This window comes from Microchirus variegatus (assembly GCF_963457635.1).
Source record: "Microchirus variegatus genome assembly, chromosome: 1".
Classification (NCBI taxonomy): Eukaryota; Metazoa; Chordata; class Actinopteri; order Pleuronectiformes; family Soleidae; genus Microchirus; species Microchirus variegatus.
Genome location: NC_139802.1, coordinates 24,740,843 through 24,757,408, shown reverse-complemented (window position 1 = coordinate 24,757,408; position 16,566 = coordinate 24,740,843). Strand labels below are relative to the sequence as shown.

The 16,566-nt window shown below is 40.4% G+C and overlaps 1 protein-coding gene across 1 annotated transcript in view; it reads right to left on the bottom strand.

Moving 5' to 3' along the window:
* Positions 1 to 6,174: 6,174 nt before the first annotated feature.
* The window catches only part of arhgef1 (Rho guanine nucleotide exchange factor (GEF) 1), a 106,569-nt gene continuing 96,177 nt past the window's right edge, over positions 6,175 to 16,566 (bottom strand). Inside the window, exons 20-32 of the mRNA XM_083898152.1 lie at positions 14,961 to 15,075; positions 12,293 to 12,393; positions 12,041 to 12,115; positions 11,885 to 11,960; positions 11,114 to 11,281; positions 10,918 to 11,005; positions 9,996 to 10,100; positions 9,839 to 9,891; positions 9,586 to 9,729; positions 9,361 to 9,486; positions 8,438 to 8,547; positions 6,874 to 6,979; positions 6,175 to 6,313 (exon numbers count right to left, since the gene is read on the bottom strand). Coding sequence (XP_083754278.1) covers positions 6,905 to 6,979; positions 8,438 to 8,547; positions 9,361 to 9,486; positions 9,586 to 9,729; positions 9,839 to 9,891; positions 9,996 to 10,100; positions 10,918 to 11,005; positions 11,114 to 11,281; positions 11,885 to 11,960; positions 12,041 to 12,115; positions 12,293 to 12,393; positions 14,961 to 15,075 — 1,236 coding nt within the window. The 3' untranslated portion in view covers positions 6,175 to 6,313; positions 6,874 to 6,904. The remainder of the gene's footprint in view (positions 6,314 to 6,873; positions 6,980 to 8,437; positions 8,548 to 9,360; positions 9,487 to 9,585; positions 9,730 to 9,838; positions 9,892 to 9,995; positions 10,101 to 10,917; positions 11,006 to 11,113; positions 11,282 to 11,884; positions 11,961 to 12,040; positions 12,116 to 12,292; positions 12,394 to 14,960; positions 15,076 to 16,566) is intronic.

The window sequence follows — 16,566 nt, the reverse complement described above, 5'->3', positions numbered from 1 at the left end:
GTAAGGCCAAGTAACTCAAAACATTACAGAACTCTGTATTACAGAAAACATCTACTTTGGGAAGCAGCTGGGGGAACACATGAACAAGAAATGTCTTTATTGGCAAGAGCAATATAACTAGGGATGCACCGAAAATCAGGAAACAGTTGGCCGAAACGGAAAAACCGAAATAAGTTATTGTGCTAATACTGTACCATTGTTTTTTTTTCTCTAATTTTGTTATGGCAGGGACTGTGTGTGCTTACCTCACTAAAGTCAAGGCATTGCAATTATAGTATATTATATTATAGAGTGTGCCCCCACATCTGGTGCAGCGGGCCTTTTTTTCTGCGCACCGCACCTGCACTGTGGCTTCTCTCTCTTTCTCTGCTGCGTTGTGCGTCGCTGCTGCGCTCTGCGCTTTTCCTTCAAGTGATCTTTCCGTATCAGTACAGACAGGATTATTTCTCTACACGCAGTTTTATCTTTACATCCAATAATAATCTTTATGATGAGGATCGGTACAGTCGCGATGACGTACGATGACGACAACTCTTAAAAGCGCACTTTTCATTGTTTTCACTCCGTGGTCTCAATCTTTTTGTAGAAGAGCTTTAGTTTAGCTGTAATTAAGGGAATAACCGATTAATCAGATGAGCTGATGTCTTTAGTTAACTGTGAGCAGCACTGATGTGTGGCGTCTGTTGCTAAGCAACCGTGACAGCAGCAAGCGCACAGAGGACCGGAGCCAGGGCGGACGAGATCCTGCGTAGATCCCGCCACGACAAGTTTGCTGGCATTATTATTCCATGTGTTTTACTTTCATCTTTATCTTTAGTGTTGATGTGTGTGTGACAGACATGTGGATTGGATATTTAAGTAAATACGGAACAAACCGCAACATTTAATTGCCAAATAAAGGACGATTCCGTATTTTACGGGACGGGTGGCAACCCTAGTCTGTCTGTCTGTCTGTTGGCATTGCTCTGAAGGCAAAGCGGTAGTACTTTTATTTTGAAGAGTACAGCGCAAATATATCCAATCAGAAGCAAGTGGGCACAGAAGACCCACCCACCCACCAAAAGGAAATATTGGATGGTATATCTGTTTGTCAGTAAGACCAGAGAAACGAAAAAACGAACTGAATTTCCGTTTTTGTTTTTTTGGCACAAAAACGAAAAAATGACCCATTTCCGGTTTCTGCCTTTGTCAAATGTACCCGAAAAACAAACGGAAAAACATACCTTGGTCTTTTACACGAGTCCCTTTTTTGCTATTGTGGTCAATGGGAAAATTGCTTTTTGGGCTCCATGGGATTTTTTGTTGCAGTACCCACAGTGGCCACCATGCAAAAATTGTCTTCAAGGCAGAGGGGGCGGAGCTCTATCCAGTTCTATCCATATATATATACACACGTAAAAGAATCACAAAACAGGCATTTATTTCCCCAATTTATTTAAAAACATAAAAAATTAAAATAAAAAAAAACAAACGTACCACAAATTCCTTAAGTAAACATCATTAAAGAGCCTCTTGCACAATAAAAATCAAAACCCAAATACACAATATAGTTCTTGCATATTAATTGTAATTATTATATAGGACGCTCACATGATAACAAAGCCAAAGTCTTCTTCTATACATGGTAGCAGTGGCTGGCAGAGTGGGAGGGACCTTGCCTCCAAAACCTTAAAAACCAACCAATCAGAAGCCTGGGATGATGATGATGACGATGATGATGATGATGCCTCTATGATAAATAGTCATTTGGATATCCAAACAAACAGTTTGTAGGGCAGACAGTGTCTGTGGTCAGAACATGGCACCACTCTTTATATACATTTTCTATACATCTAGGCATTTGCATATAGCATACATGAGGAAAAGCAGGAGAGAGAGAGGAGTCATTCATTACTGTCACCTGGTGTGTGTTTGCATATAAACTTGCATCGACAACTAATCACTGTTTGATGAATCTGTCCATTCATTTCTCCATGAATTGACTAATTGTTTGGTCTGTAAATAGCCAGAAAATGTTGATCTGTTTACCAAACCTGGAAATGATGATGTTCCAAATATCCTGTTTTTTCCACAGTTTGAATGATTTCTTTGTTAAACACAGCATAGAAACCAGAAAATATTCACATTTAAAAAGCTAAAAAAATCTAAAAACGTGTTTTAATGATCAATGGCTTATCAAAATAGTTGATGAAGTGATTCGTCGAATAACGGTTGCATCCACTCTCTCTCTGTGTGAGTATTTTCAGACAAATGCAGAGGACATCATGACGAATGTGGTTTGAGAGAGAAAAGATTAGCGGTAACAAGAAACCTCCCCGACCTTCTTATTTATGTACAGTAAATGAAAAACACAACGTAAGGGAAACAAAACATGATTATGCTCCAGAAAAGAGGCGAGTGTGTTATACCGAGAGGTGTATGTTGCTAAAAAAAACACCAAAATGGGGTAAAAAAATTTATGTTTTTCTAAATTTTTCTCCTTCAGGGCGAAATGTATTTACAGTTTCTAAGGTTGAAACGTGGGGGCACAGTGGCAGTCGTGTTGAAAACCTGCTTTTTTTCACTCACGGGTCTAACGGCACAGTCATTTACTGAGGTCCATTTGTTCTTGTTAGTAAAAAACAACAATTGATAATGTATTTGATGAAGTGGTTGGAATTATAATAGTAGAACAAGATCACAGACTTCTAAACACTCAATGTTTACGTTGCATCTTCACCGCTTCACTGTTTGATTTGATTCGAAAATTTGTCAAAATTACTAAATCTGATTTGTATGAAAAGCAGCAGCAGTTACTTTTAGTCATAGTTTTATAGCGTTTTTAAATGGCTGGTAATAGTTCCAGTGGTTCCCAGAGACTGGGTCATGACCTACAGTCGGATCGCGGGAGATTCTTTTTGGGTCCCCAGACAAATATGCAGAATTTTCCCAAACTTTTATTAAAATTTAGGTGTCTGTGTTTTAAATAATAAAGTTTAAATTTAATTTAGTAAATGTGAAAATGATTAATTTATCCATTCAAAATCGTATTATGTTTTACAGGAAATAGCTATAACTTAGTCACTATATTCTCACTTGTACAGGTTTGGAAAGCTGGAATATTGGTATCATGAGTCCTATGTATTCAGTTCAGACTAGGGATGAGCTGATACGATACTTAGGGGAATATTTATTACACAGTAGGAGAATTACTTAGTCTGAAATAGTTTGAAATGGCACAAATGTGTTAACAGTTTCATAGTTTAAAATGTCTGATATCAGTATCAAAAAAGTCGGTAATACCCGCTGCTAATTGTGTCATTCCTAGTACCCGGCACTGATATGACACAAGAATATGTAGATCTAAAGATTCAGTTTGGATTTAGTTAGTTATTTTACTTCTTTCTTCTTCTTGTCACTTCAGCTTAAAATGTGTGCATACAATATGATAATTGACTATATATAATTGACTAGTGTGAGTAATGCGGGGTCCACGCCATGTTGAGCTCAGAGGTGCATTCAATGTACCCAGTAAATTTCATTATTTCTACATTCGGCCCATTAAACAAAAGCATGCTGCTGCTGCCACCTTGTGGTAATACACTTATCAATACAATAATTTATTAAAACACTGTTGTTTCTTTAAAGATTTTAATATTGTCATGAATATTGATGCTGTGAATGTTCTTGGAATATCAGATGTCGGCTGCTATCGGTCAACCTCTAGTTTTAAAGGCATATAAGATTACAAAAGGAGGTAAGTGTAAGCGTAATTGGTGTTAGGATTTAGAGGGAGTTGGTCCCTGGAAACTTTTCTCCTCTGTTTGGCCCACAACATTTTGAGAACTGCTGTACCAGATACCAGGTCATCTTTTGGAAATCCCTCCACCTCAGAGTGAGATGTTGGAGTTTGGTATGAAGAAAAAGCAGCTGCTGCACTTGCTTAACCATCATGTCATGTGCTAATATACAGATGAAACCTGTCATTCCTGATGAACAATGACAGTTTGTATGAGGATCTAACGGTGCTTTGTTGTGTCTTTGGTTCTGTGTACACGGCCACACTTTTTGCCACTGCTTTAGAGACGACAGCATCAGAATTACAATTACAATCAAATGCTGAACAAAACACAAAAACGGAGCTCAGTTATTGCTACAAGGGAAGAATGGATTTGTTTTTTCTTTACACTAATAACACGTGAATTTAATGTAAAGTTAAACAAAAATTATAACCACATCTCAATGAATTCAGTGTTTGGAATCAGGAGCTGGGATTTGTATTCTGGAGAAATAATTCTGGCAATGATTGACCTTTTTGAACACTGGGCCGTGTGTGTGTGTGTGTGTGTGTAAATTTTAATTTCACCACAGCAACTGCAAATCCAAAGCTCATGTTTTTTCTACATCAGCATCTCACGACCTTTCAAAGTACCTGCAATTAGAGATGGGACGATACACAATATTATTGCACACTGCAACTCACAGTAAGTTGATAGTGGTGAATTTATGGGGACAAATACGAATGGAGGAATATGTTTGACTTGAAAATGCTGTCTAGCTTGTCAACATACGGTCTGCATATTTCCACTCACTCCTGGACCTCATGATTTATAATGATCTTATTTATTTATTTATTTAAGATATGCATACTTACTGCAATTCAATAATTATAATAATAATTTTCCTGTGTTTTAGAAACAGCAGCCTGGTTTTTATTACAATGAATCATACATTTTAGCAGAATTTTCAAACACTCGAGTGTGTTTTAATCCACTGTAGACAAAGTAAATTTGGGAGTTCATATAGATAAACAGTAGGTTTGCGCAAAATTTAAAGTCAGATTAAATAAAGAGAACTAAGCAATATCAAAACATCATAAAGGACATTATGGAAGAGGATTTTGTTTCCACAAGAAATGTTTTCACATGTGGCCCTAATCCTCCTCCATAGGACAAACCCTAACTAATGCTCAGCTAACTAAGTGAAGGAATGTTGTAGTTTCCTCATCAGTCCACACAAACCTCCTCTGCTGTTTACATTTAATCCTATGTTTTTTTTCATTTAAATGCGAAAACTGAATCTCTAGATGATCCTTTATTCGCTGTATCTGTTTCCATTGCATTTATTTGCATTTACCATTTATGAAAGTGGAAACTTTTCCACCTCCCTCGAGCCTGAAAACTTTTATGTGATATTTATAGATTTATTTTTCAGGTTTTGCATAAAAACAGGCTGATGGCTTATGGAAGCCACTTATTTTAAGTGATAAAAAGCATTTTTTTTACACAATTTAGGGCAATCATCATAGGGTTTTCACATCGTCCCATGACTTTGCTGCGAACACACAAAAAGCAACTACGTAGCCTGATCTCACTCTCCTGTCTTTCATCTATCTTCTTTTCCTACCATCTTCATCTTTGTGACACTTTCTCAGTTTTCCATCTCAGCTGTGTGTGTGTGTGTGTGTGTGTGTGTGTGCGTGTGTGCGGCCCAGTGCTATAACAATCTGACGCAGGTGAAGGAAACCCACTGACCCAACATGACTCAGAAGAATAAATAAAAGTGGTACATACAAACAAATTATTAACAACATGATTACCTGTAGTAATACTATTTATAAATGTTTACTTTGTTTGTGGCCTAATTTCAGTAAGATCCCTCCAAATAAGCACTTCCTTATTTCGTAAAAATAACTTTGTAACACACATACACACTTGCATTTAATAAAAGAAATGTGTGTTAAAATTTGTTTTGATCAGAAAAATCTCGGCTGCATCTCGGTGTAACTTTGGCATATAGATGAGTAATAACACAAAATATCAGCAGTAGTTTGTTTTCCATATGCTACATCCATACTCCCAGTACAGCTAAATGAGCAAGAAATAATCTGCATCAGTGTTTTTTTTTTTGGCACCATCGTTTCATGATTCTGCAGGGTGTGCATATGTGTGTTACAGCAGATTATAATCTCTATGTTTTCAAAGCCAGTGTCTCTCTCACAGGCAAATTACTGCTTCTTATTTTGGCAACTCTTTTGCAAACACAACTTCCCCCTCAAAAGTAAGAAGTCTTATCTCTGTACGCTTCCCTACCCAGCATGCACACACACGCACATACCTTCCACATTCCGGCACTGATCCACCGCATGGAGCACAGCGCCCGCCCTCCCACCCTCCCACCTTCCCTCTGTTTGGCAGAAAAAACAAACCTCCTGCTTGACACAGACAAATAAGGCAGCAAGGGTCCAGACATGACTTATCATGAGAGTTTTGGAAGGAAGCCATTGAAGGTCACTCTTGCAAAACCAACTCCAAACTCCAGCACCAGCAAAAATCTAAATGACAAGAAAAGACCCAGACCCTTTACAAACGTGACAGTAGAGCTGAACAATGAATAGAAATGGTACAATGGCCAAGTGCCCAAGTTTTTTTTTTTTTTTGTTTGCCATATTTTAATCAACCACATTGTCTGATTTCAGTCCGTCTTTTTCATCCAAAAGTCTTTTTTTTTAACTTACACTGTTTTATGTATTAAATGTTGAATGTATACTTCTTTTTTAAACTGAAAATACTATATATAATTGCACTGCAGTGCAGACATTAAATGTGGGCAAATAAATAGCACAAATGTGAAATGAAAGTGAAAATGCCAGTACTGATCCTTCACTGTTTGACTGTGATGTTCTACAGTTCATTTATGAAAAAAATATGAATGAAAAAATATGATGATAATGAAATTTTAGTGTTAAAATAACAGCTAATCAGCAATTGTCATTCCTTCCATTTGTGAATCAAATCATAATCTCAACTATTTTCACCACATAGTTCAGCTCTAACAAACAGGTGACAACAGACAGTCATTGAAAACCAGGTTTATCGTACACTGTTGTCTCACCCAGTGGCCAGCAGGTGGTGTGATGGTGTCTTTACTGGAAGTTGCGTCCCTCCAGAGAAAACTCAGAGAGAGCCTCCTGCAACTTGTGGTGCTCCTCTTCAACATTCTGCAACACACGCGCGCACACGCGCGCGCACACGCACGCGCACACACACACACACACACACACACACACACACACACACACACACACACACACACACACACACACACACACACACATCAACCAAGGATATCAGGGGCATTTTATGCCAGCACACTATACTAAAAACGTGTGTACAGCGCCTATGCGATGATATCAAACATCTAACGTGCGTGTGTAAATTCCATTCACTTTCAAAGGACAAACGGGCATCGCGTATGTGTCACGCAGACGCTGCACACATGTTGTTGCACATACGACTACGTGACAGGTGTGTGACAGGTGAACTACGCCTCAAATACATGACGTGAAGACCACGCGTAACTGTTAAGTACAATTCTACATGAGCGGACAGACACACACTGTGTAGTTTTTGTGGAAATCAAAAATCATGCTGTGCCACCTGCAAATGCAGTGTTCAACAGCTGCAAGTATTACCAAGAGAGACCGATATGACAGTTCAGGCTATTTCAGTCACATGTGCACACGTAAAGGCATCTGAAGCGTTGGCTTCAGTACAATAGTGATACATGCATTAACACCTATAGTGTGTGAATGCCTACAGTATAACTCATAACTAGAACATTTCATCAAAAAAGGTATGTGAGTGGATGGGGGCAGCCGGGCGGAGGGATTTCCTGGGAGCACATAACATCACCCGGGATTCCCCTATTTGTCCCGTCCAGTTTCATTTTTAAAATTTTTGAAACCAAGATAAGAATCACATTAGATATGAAAAAAGAGGAAAAAAACCCAACAGATTTTACGAGAGCATGGAGGTACAAGCACAGCTACTTCCATAGAAGTTTCCCACAGCAGAGGACACGGCAGAACCGGGTGTGGGCCGGTCGATGTAGTGCGGTCATGTTCCCCTGTCACATACAAAGTGGGGAAAATAGGACCTTTTTTGGGAAAAACGGGGAACATAGGACCCAGGGAACATCGGTACGACCCCGCTAAAAAGCAGTATCCCTAATCTCTAAAGGTTTGTGTTTATGCAAGAAACGGTCCTAAAGAGGTAACAAAAACAAGCGCACACACACACACACACACACACACACACTCTCACTCTCTCTTCACTTTGTCGACCACACTGCTCCTCTGACATCCTGATTTCAGCGCTAGACATAATTGCCATTGTCAGTGAAGTCCAATTTCACAGTGCAATTTTGGAGCGATCGAGAGAGAGTAATAACAGCAGTGGTTAAACGCCCTTTTTCTCTGGTGCCATTTTGGTCCCATTTGTCCCAAGTATATCACAGCTTTGCTCCTTACGCGGGTTAACGTCAGTGGAATCCTCTGCATCTCTTTTCAACCAGCTTCCATCTCTTGTCCCCCCCCCCGCCATAAACCAGCTGTTCCCTGCACACTGTTTTCTCTCTATATCTCACTCAGCTATCATCTCTCCATCTCCTCCCTCACCTGTAATCTCTTCAGTTGTTCCTCCAGACTGTGCAGCCTCCTGCACACTTCCTCCATCCAACTGTTCTCATTCTCCTCTTCAGCTCCTTTGTTTGTGCTCAGGTTTTCCTCTGTGAACACACAGACCTGACTTAATCACGTTAAACTTTGACCAGTTATCGTCACATTCAGGGTCTCGGTCTTGCTGTGAGGCAACAATGCTAGTCACTCCTCCTCCATGAGCATTTTTACCTTATAATACTGGGCATTAGAGAGGTTATACTATTATTCGTGTCATGATTTATATTGTGAATTGGGTCACAACGGTTTGTTAATTGGTCCCTGTATAACATGCTTTTCCATGTGTTTCCACATGCTAATAAGGTATGACTTGTTCATAGTGATAAAAATGGTTGTGCTGACCATGTAGTTGTGATCCGTTGTAATCAGAATCAGGTCAAGTATATTGTCCTCCTTCAGCAGACATGAGAACTCCTCCAGAGATTCAGAGAGGATAATTACTTCTCATGTTTTCATGATTTAAACCCTGATTAAAATTTGGCTGAATGGTTAATAACTCCTTTTAACGGTGTGATAAACTCAGTGGATATTTTACAGGGGTTTTAGTTAAAAAATTATATCAGTGCAACTGTTATTATATGATTTAAATGAAACAGGGTCAGTTAAAACTTGCCAGTGATTGAATTACTGGGCTGACAATAGTGAGGTGTAAAACTTGATATTGCGTCTTATCATTTGCGTTGTTCGCTCCAGCAAATTTGTCCAATTTATCTACAATAAAAACTCTGAGATTAGTTATTTGTCCTGATAATTCCTTAAACCATGTGTAGGTTAGTTTACCTGCATGACAGCAGTTATTAAAGGATTGTAATCTTCTTATCTGACTCATGTGATAATATTCTTTTCAATAGACAGTGGCCCACCTGTTGATTGACAGCTATCCATCTCTTGACCGGGCCTCTGTGAATGATCCTCTCCGTTTTCTTCGTCGGGCTGTGAGTCTTCTGACAGACTGATGCTCCTGACCAGTAGCCTTTTCAGCAACATGACTGTGAGGTGAGACAGAGTGAGTGTCAGGTAAAGAATGGAAAGATAAGAAAGTTATAAAATAATTAACATAGAAAATTAAAAGGAAAACTCTCATTCACCTTCATCCAAAGCACAGTTGGCAACCTTCTCCTGGTCACTGTTGGAGTGGCCTATCAAGTCAAAGCCTTTCTCTGACAGGAAATCGATCAGCCTGTGCCTGGGGTCTGAGGACTTGTCATCCGTCAGACTGTCCTTATCTCGATCTGCACACAGACACGAGGGCTTAACTTTGCCTACAGCCATCAGAAATGTCTTCCAATAACAAATGTCTACTGTTTATTAAGTGTTCAGCTTTGCTCTGCGCTCTCTCACCACTGACGCTTTTGAAACCTCCATTTTCAGTCTGGCATAAAGGGGCAGTCAGCCTGACCGGGAGAAAATGAGAAAAGAAATGAGAATTTCTGAGATGTATGAACTTTGGGAGGTGATGAAGAGGACTTGATGAGTCACACAAAAAATATACACATACGTCGAGGGACTGAAGGGAGCTCCTCCATTTCCAGGCAGCGTCAACCTCATTGGTGCTCCACTCTTCTTCAGGTCATCCACTTCTGACTTTATTACATCAGTCCAGCTAAAGAACACACCCACATTAATTATATGATTTACCTGCTGAAACAATGGCATTTATCTGTGCACCTGTCTTTGACAAGGCAAAGCAGTTTTATTTATGAAGCACTTTTTAATACATGAAGGTGCTGTATAGAGAAGAGGTTGACCGATGAGGTTTTTTCTGCGGTTGATGCCAATTTTTAAAATCAGTGCAGGCAATGGATGATACATAATGCAGATTTTCTTCGGCTGATTTGAATCTATCTGATTAAATATAACAGTTTGATAATAACAAATGACAAATGACTGTATCCAATTTGCATTTTATACGCACAGTAAACTATATACATAAAAAAACAAAAAAACAGGGATGTGCTGATAAGATATCTTGTATCCATAATTGTAACATTACTGTAAAACGTAATTAAAAAAAAAAAAAAAAAAAGGAATGTTATTTATTTATTTTTATGGGAGAAAAACATTTGTGACACAGTTGGAGAATTCCGTCTTCGAAATAGCTTGAAATGGCAGTTTAATAGTTTAAAAGGTGTAAAATGAGGTTTAGAAATAAGGTATAAAAGATCAAAAACTAATAATTGGCCAATTTATTAAAAAGTGGAAAAGTCTAAATTGAAATTGAAATTGTCAAAACCATTTTGACAACCTTCATAATTAGCTAAAAAATAGCATAAAAGACATTAAAATGTGGAGAAAAGTCCAATAAAACAGCTACAAATACTAAACACCTTAGAATAAAATAAGAATAGGTAAAAAAAAAAAGTAAAATGATATAGATATATTAAATACAAAATATGGAAAATAATGATAGATATACTCACATTTTCCTCTCTCCAACAGACTGAGCCACTAGTTCATAGATCTGAGCTCCACTTTCCCAGGTGAATATCACGTAGAAGGCCTTTCGATCTGACAGGACACGTAAACAAACAAAAAAAGAGAAAGACAGAAAGTTGACTGACACTGATCTCACAGCAGAAGTGACCTGTATATCATTCACCGCGATGTGCCACTAACCTGTGGCAACCTCACGCAGAAAGACCGAGTCCAGCTTGATAATGGGGCTCAACATCTGCTTGCCCTCCTGTACGGCGATGTTGCTTTTGCTCTGGCATTTGAGGACCATCTTGTCGTCCTGCCTCTGCAGCAGCACCAGCAGGTCCCCGAGCAGGACACACTGCACGTCTGACAGACAGAGACCAAGAGGAGAACAAAGTGACCACAGGAATCAAACTCCAGTGACTGCAGGGGGGGTGGGGGGGATTTGGGGCACTTAGCCCATGAGGCACCAGCTCTACCGACTTAGCCATCCAGCACCCCGATTGACAATGTTTACTTTTCAGCAGCTCCAGTGTCCCTATAAGCTTAAAATGCATGCCCACGGTTGGTGTAGTGGTCAACGCTCTTGCCTTTGCAGCAAGAAGACGCGGGTTCGAGCCCTGGTTGGAACAAGAAGTTTGCATGTACTCCCTGTGTGTGCGTGGGTTTACTCCGGGTTCTGCTGCTTCCTCCCACAGTCCAAAAGCATGCAATATGTGAGCGTGTATGAGTGAATGGTTGTTTGTCTCCATATGTGGCCCTGCAATGGACTGGCGAACTGTCCAGGGTGTACCCCTCCTATCGCAGGGCTGTCACGTGGCCCCAGGCTTCACTAAGCACCTCAGTCAGTACCTCATACGATACATGCCAAAAATTCAACTTGGCATAAGTAAAACAATTTGAAACAGGTTTTTCAAATGTGAAATGTTTTGTGAAAGGCATCAACACAAAGTAAAACAGGTATTTTACCAATTGCTTTCTCTTTTGTGACTCTCCAGATCAAAGGACCTTCATAAAGCATCTTCTTCTGAGTCAGGTCAATGTTCTGGAGAAAACATAGGGGCAAATAATGAGAAACCTTCAAATGACAAAAATGTCAAACATGCTTTTGTTGAAAGACTTTACCTTGTATTCAGTATATAGCTCATTACTTGGTTTGAGGCCTGATGTGTCCAATCTGCGCTGGTATTCCTTTAGTTTCTGACAACGGAAACAAAGTTATGGGGTCAGACAGAGGACAGACAGCACAGCTCTGAAAGTAGGAGTCGTCTTTAAAAAAACAGAAACCTTCAGGTCTGAAAATTAATTTACTAGACTCCAATTGGTGCTCAATCACTACCTAACAGTGTGCCAAGTGATGGTTTGTGTGTTTCTCACCAACAGGTTCTCCATCACTTTGACCTCGTCGTTGACATGGTTGAGGATCTTTCTGCAGCATTCTGCGCTCTGCTGGATCCTCTCCTTCTCTGTCATGTCCTCTGCAGAGACAGAAAAACACAGGGCTTTCACAGCAGCCAAACAAAAGCCATAAATCACCAGTGTGACCAAGAGTCTGTGACGGACAGTCATCTATTGTTCAAAAGTTTTGCTTGTGTGATTAAGTTAGTGGTCCACAGTTTTTCTGGTTCTGATTTTGTTTGGCACATACGTTGTCTTGTTGACAAACGTACATACAACATACAATGTTCACATTGTGAGTTTGACAGAAATATAACACATTTGCTAACCATAACACGATAGAATGGGCTCTTTAAAAAGGTACATACTACTAGTTACTTTCTATGCAAAGTTACACTGTACACACGTTGTTGCACATGGTGTGTGACGGGTGCACCACGCCTCAAATACGTGACGTGAAGACCACGTGTGACTGTTCTGTGACAATTCTACATGAGTACAGACACACACTGTGTAGTGTTTGTGGAAATCAAATAACGAGGTGTCATTCATGCTGTGCCACCTGCGAACGCAGCGGACACCAGCTGCAAGTATTACCAAGAGAAAGCGATGTGACAGTTCAGGCTATTTCAGTCACATCCCCTATTAGTCCCGTCCCGTTTAATTTTTTTACATTTTTGAAACCACGATTTCATGAGAATCACGTTAGATATGAAAAATAGAGGAGAGAAAAAAAAAAACAATACGAGTGCATGGAGGTATGAGCACAGCTACTACCACAGAAGCTTCCCAAAGCAGCGGACTGGGTGGAACCCGGTGTGGTGCAGATCAACTTAGTGCTGTCCATGGTGCTGGATCCTCATTTGATAATTATAATGACATATAAATCAAACTGTAAGGGTCTTGGTTTGGCAGCTGAATAGAGCGGACTCTCCCGTCTCGTCCGGAAAATATTTCCTGAACTATTTTCCAGCATTGCCGAGGTAGTAGATGATCATAAATGAATACCACGTCATCAATCTTAAAAGGGTTAGTCAAGGTGGTTGAATTTGAAACATAAGCAATACTCTACTCTCCAACTCTCGATACTGCCACCATTTTTTTTTTTTTTTTAGGGCAGTGTGCATGTACAATATTCATTTAAAGCTATGCTTACCCAGCCTATAGTCAGAGTAGAGCGGAGAACCTTCGCTGCTAATGAATGCAGCACGCACATAGCCGCTGCCGTTGCGCCCTGGAGGGTGGGACTTTAAAGCAGAACTAGACCGGAAGTTCCAATTAACGCTGTTTTTTAGTGTGTATCTGCGTCCTTACCTTGTTTTTGAAGCCCTGAAGTTTCGAAACAAACAATTCAGCCACTGCTGAGAATGCTATGTTTTATTGTAATCTCGGGCTCAGCGAGATCTCTGAAAATCCCGTAATAGTTACGTAAACATCGGTTCTCCGGAACAGCCGATCGTCCTGCTCCGCGCACTAATCTGGGCACATCCGGTTGCGTACATCGAACCGCAGAATAAGAAGAATAATGTCCGTTGTGGAGGTGTAGTGCGAGCGACAGTGTCTTCTGACTCTGGGTCTGACTCAGGGTCAAAGTCATAAAAGGGACTGCGGCGGGGAGTCTTGAAGAAGCTATTTTTAAACATTGTTAAAACAATGTTTTGATAATGAGCAGCAGTGCATCCACCGTTCCAGAGGGGGGAGCTGCACTTCTGAGAGCGAATGTGCTGATATGTCACTTCCGGGTTGAGAGATTTGAGTCTCAAATCTCGCGGCTGGGAAACACCATCAGAAAAGAGGATTTATATCGGCTCGTTTACAGCAACTAGGAGGTTTTTGACCATAAAAACAAGTTAATGTATGTAAGTAGACCTCCATAACTAACATATATGTGCAACAGGACCACTCTATGTGACCTTTAAGGGAGGCGGAGGTGTTCATGTTCAAAGTGCTGTGAGACATGCAAGAAAGCTAAGTATAGCTTTAGATAAAATGAAAAGTTGGGTGTCAGTACATTGAGACGAGCGTGTGCACAGACGTCTGCTGCGTTCGCATGTGGCATGACACTTATCACCTGTCACCTTCGTTATTTGGTGTACGCGCAATACGCGTGTCTGTATGCACATGTATCAGACACATGTTTTTCAGTTTTTATGCAGGTGTAGATGACGCGGTTAAGGCGGTTTAGTATGGTGTGCTGGCATGAAATGCCCCTGATACACGCATGCATGCACGCACGCATACACAGTTAAGGAAATTTTGTATTTGTATAAGAGGAATGTTCAAAAGTAATGGTTTATCATGACCTGTAGTGATCTAGGATTAAGAGACCATTTGTATTGTTTTACCACAGTTTGCAGCACTGTTGTAAAAAACACCTCCATATTTCCCCTTTCCCTGTAGGGGGTCATCTTTTGTCCTCCTTTGCCTGTAGGAGGTCATAAGTAGTAATTAACATATAGATAACACACCCAGAAAGACAGATAAATGAAATGCTTTTCTTCTAGATCTTCACTTGTAACAGAACCTGCATGTTGCTCTGTGAATTCTCCTCTTGTACAAGATTAAACCCTTGTTTGATTCCTGAGCTGGCTCCAACTTACTACCTCCATTATCAAAATATTACTGGATTCTTCTGACACACTCTCACCTGTGTTCTTGGCGATATTCTCCAGCAGTAAAGGGTACTTGGTCAGTCTCTGCATCTCTATAGGAATGATGTCTTTGAGTTGCAGCCTGCGGCACTGAGGTTTACTTTCGGCTTCCTGGGATTAAAACACAAACAGTCAGGATGAGAAAACATGCGACATCGCTCATGGAACCCTCATCCAGCCCCCCCCCCCCCCCCCCAAATTTCTACATCTTCTTCTTTTCCTTTTGGCTGCTCCCTTCAGGGGTCGTCACAGCGCAAACTATCCGTATCCTCCTCTCTCACACCAGCTAACTTCATGTCCTCTTTCACTACATCCATAAATCTTCTATTTGGTCTTCCTTGAGACCTCCTGCATGGCAGTTCCAACCCCAGCATCCTTCTACCAATATTCACTATCCCTCCTCAGTACATGACAAAACCCTCTCATTCTGGCCTCTCTGACCTTATCTTCAAAACATCTATGTGCTGTTCCTCTGATTAACTCATTCCTGGTCCTATCCATCTTCGTCTCTCCCAAAGAGAACCTCAACATCTTCATCTCTGCTAACTCCAGCTCCGCTGCCTGTCTTTTCCTCAGTGCCACTGTCTCGAGACCATGCAGCATTGCTGGTCTTGTATACCTTTCCTTTAATTAGGGCCCGAGCACAAATGTGCCAGGGCCAACGGCTCCTGGCAGGAAGTGCGAGGAACCTATTGTTTTCCTTGAGATTATTATTTTCTCCGACGTTGAAAACTCTTGAAATTTGGCATGGAGGTCGGGTAGGCAAAAAATGCGATAGTGGCATAGAGCCCTAACCCGTGCCTAGTTCTGGCTGATACTCTTTTATCACACATTACCCCTGACACTTTTTTCCATCCGTTTCAACCAGCTTGAACATGTTTCTTCACCTATTTTCCACACTCTCCACTGCTCTGGACTGTTGACCCAAAGTACTTAAAATCCTGCGTACACACAAAAATGTGGCGTACGTCCTTTTCCACTCTCACGTTCAGATGTGCCCACGCCAACTTCATGGCTGGCGTACACACGTTTCTCCAGCTATTGTTCCTTTGGCGACACTTGGTGGTGATGCTGGGAAACTCTTAATAATGTGAAAACAAGTAGTCATCAGAGAGATGTGCACATCAGAGACACACTTAGGAACAATTAACACCTTGCAAATGGTGCAATCCGACGTGAGCGAGTATTAAGGGAACGTGAGGATTAACTAGCAAACGATAATAATTGGCTCATAAGCCGATTTTCGGTCAGGAGCAATTTTCAGCGAGAGCCGGTTTCCCTAATGTAATTGGAGCTAATGACTGCACACACATTGCTATAAATATCATGTTTTTGGTTTTCTTTTAGAAATGCACCGGTTGCCAATTTCAATTTTTTAAACCACTTTACAGCAGAGATATGTATTTTTGCATATTTTCTTTAATTGAACATTTTTTTTTTTTTGGAACTTATTTGTTGTTTTATTTAACAATAAAAAACACAATACACAAAATTCCTTGTGTATTCCTTGTACACAGTAGCACAGAATATATATATGACAATGCAGAAGAACGGAAAAAAAGCAAAGACACATTAGGGCCTGGCATGCTGAATAACAACAAT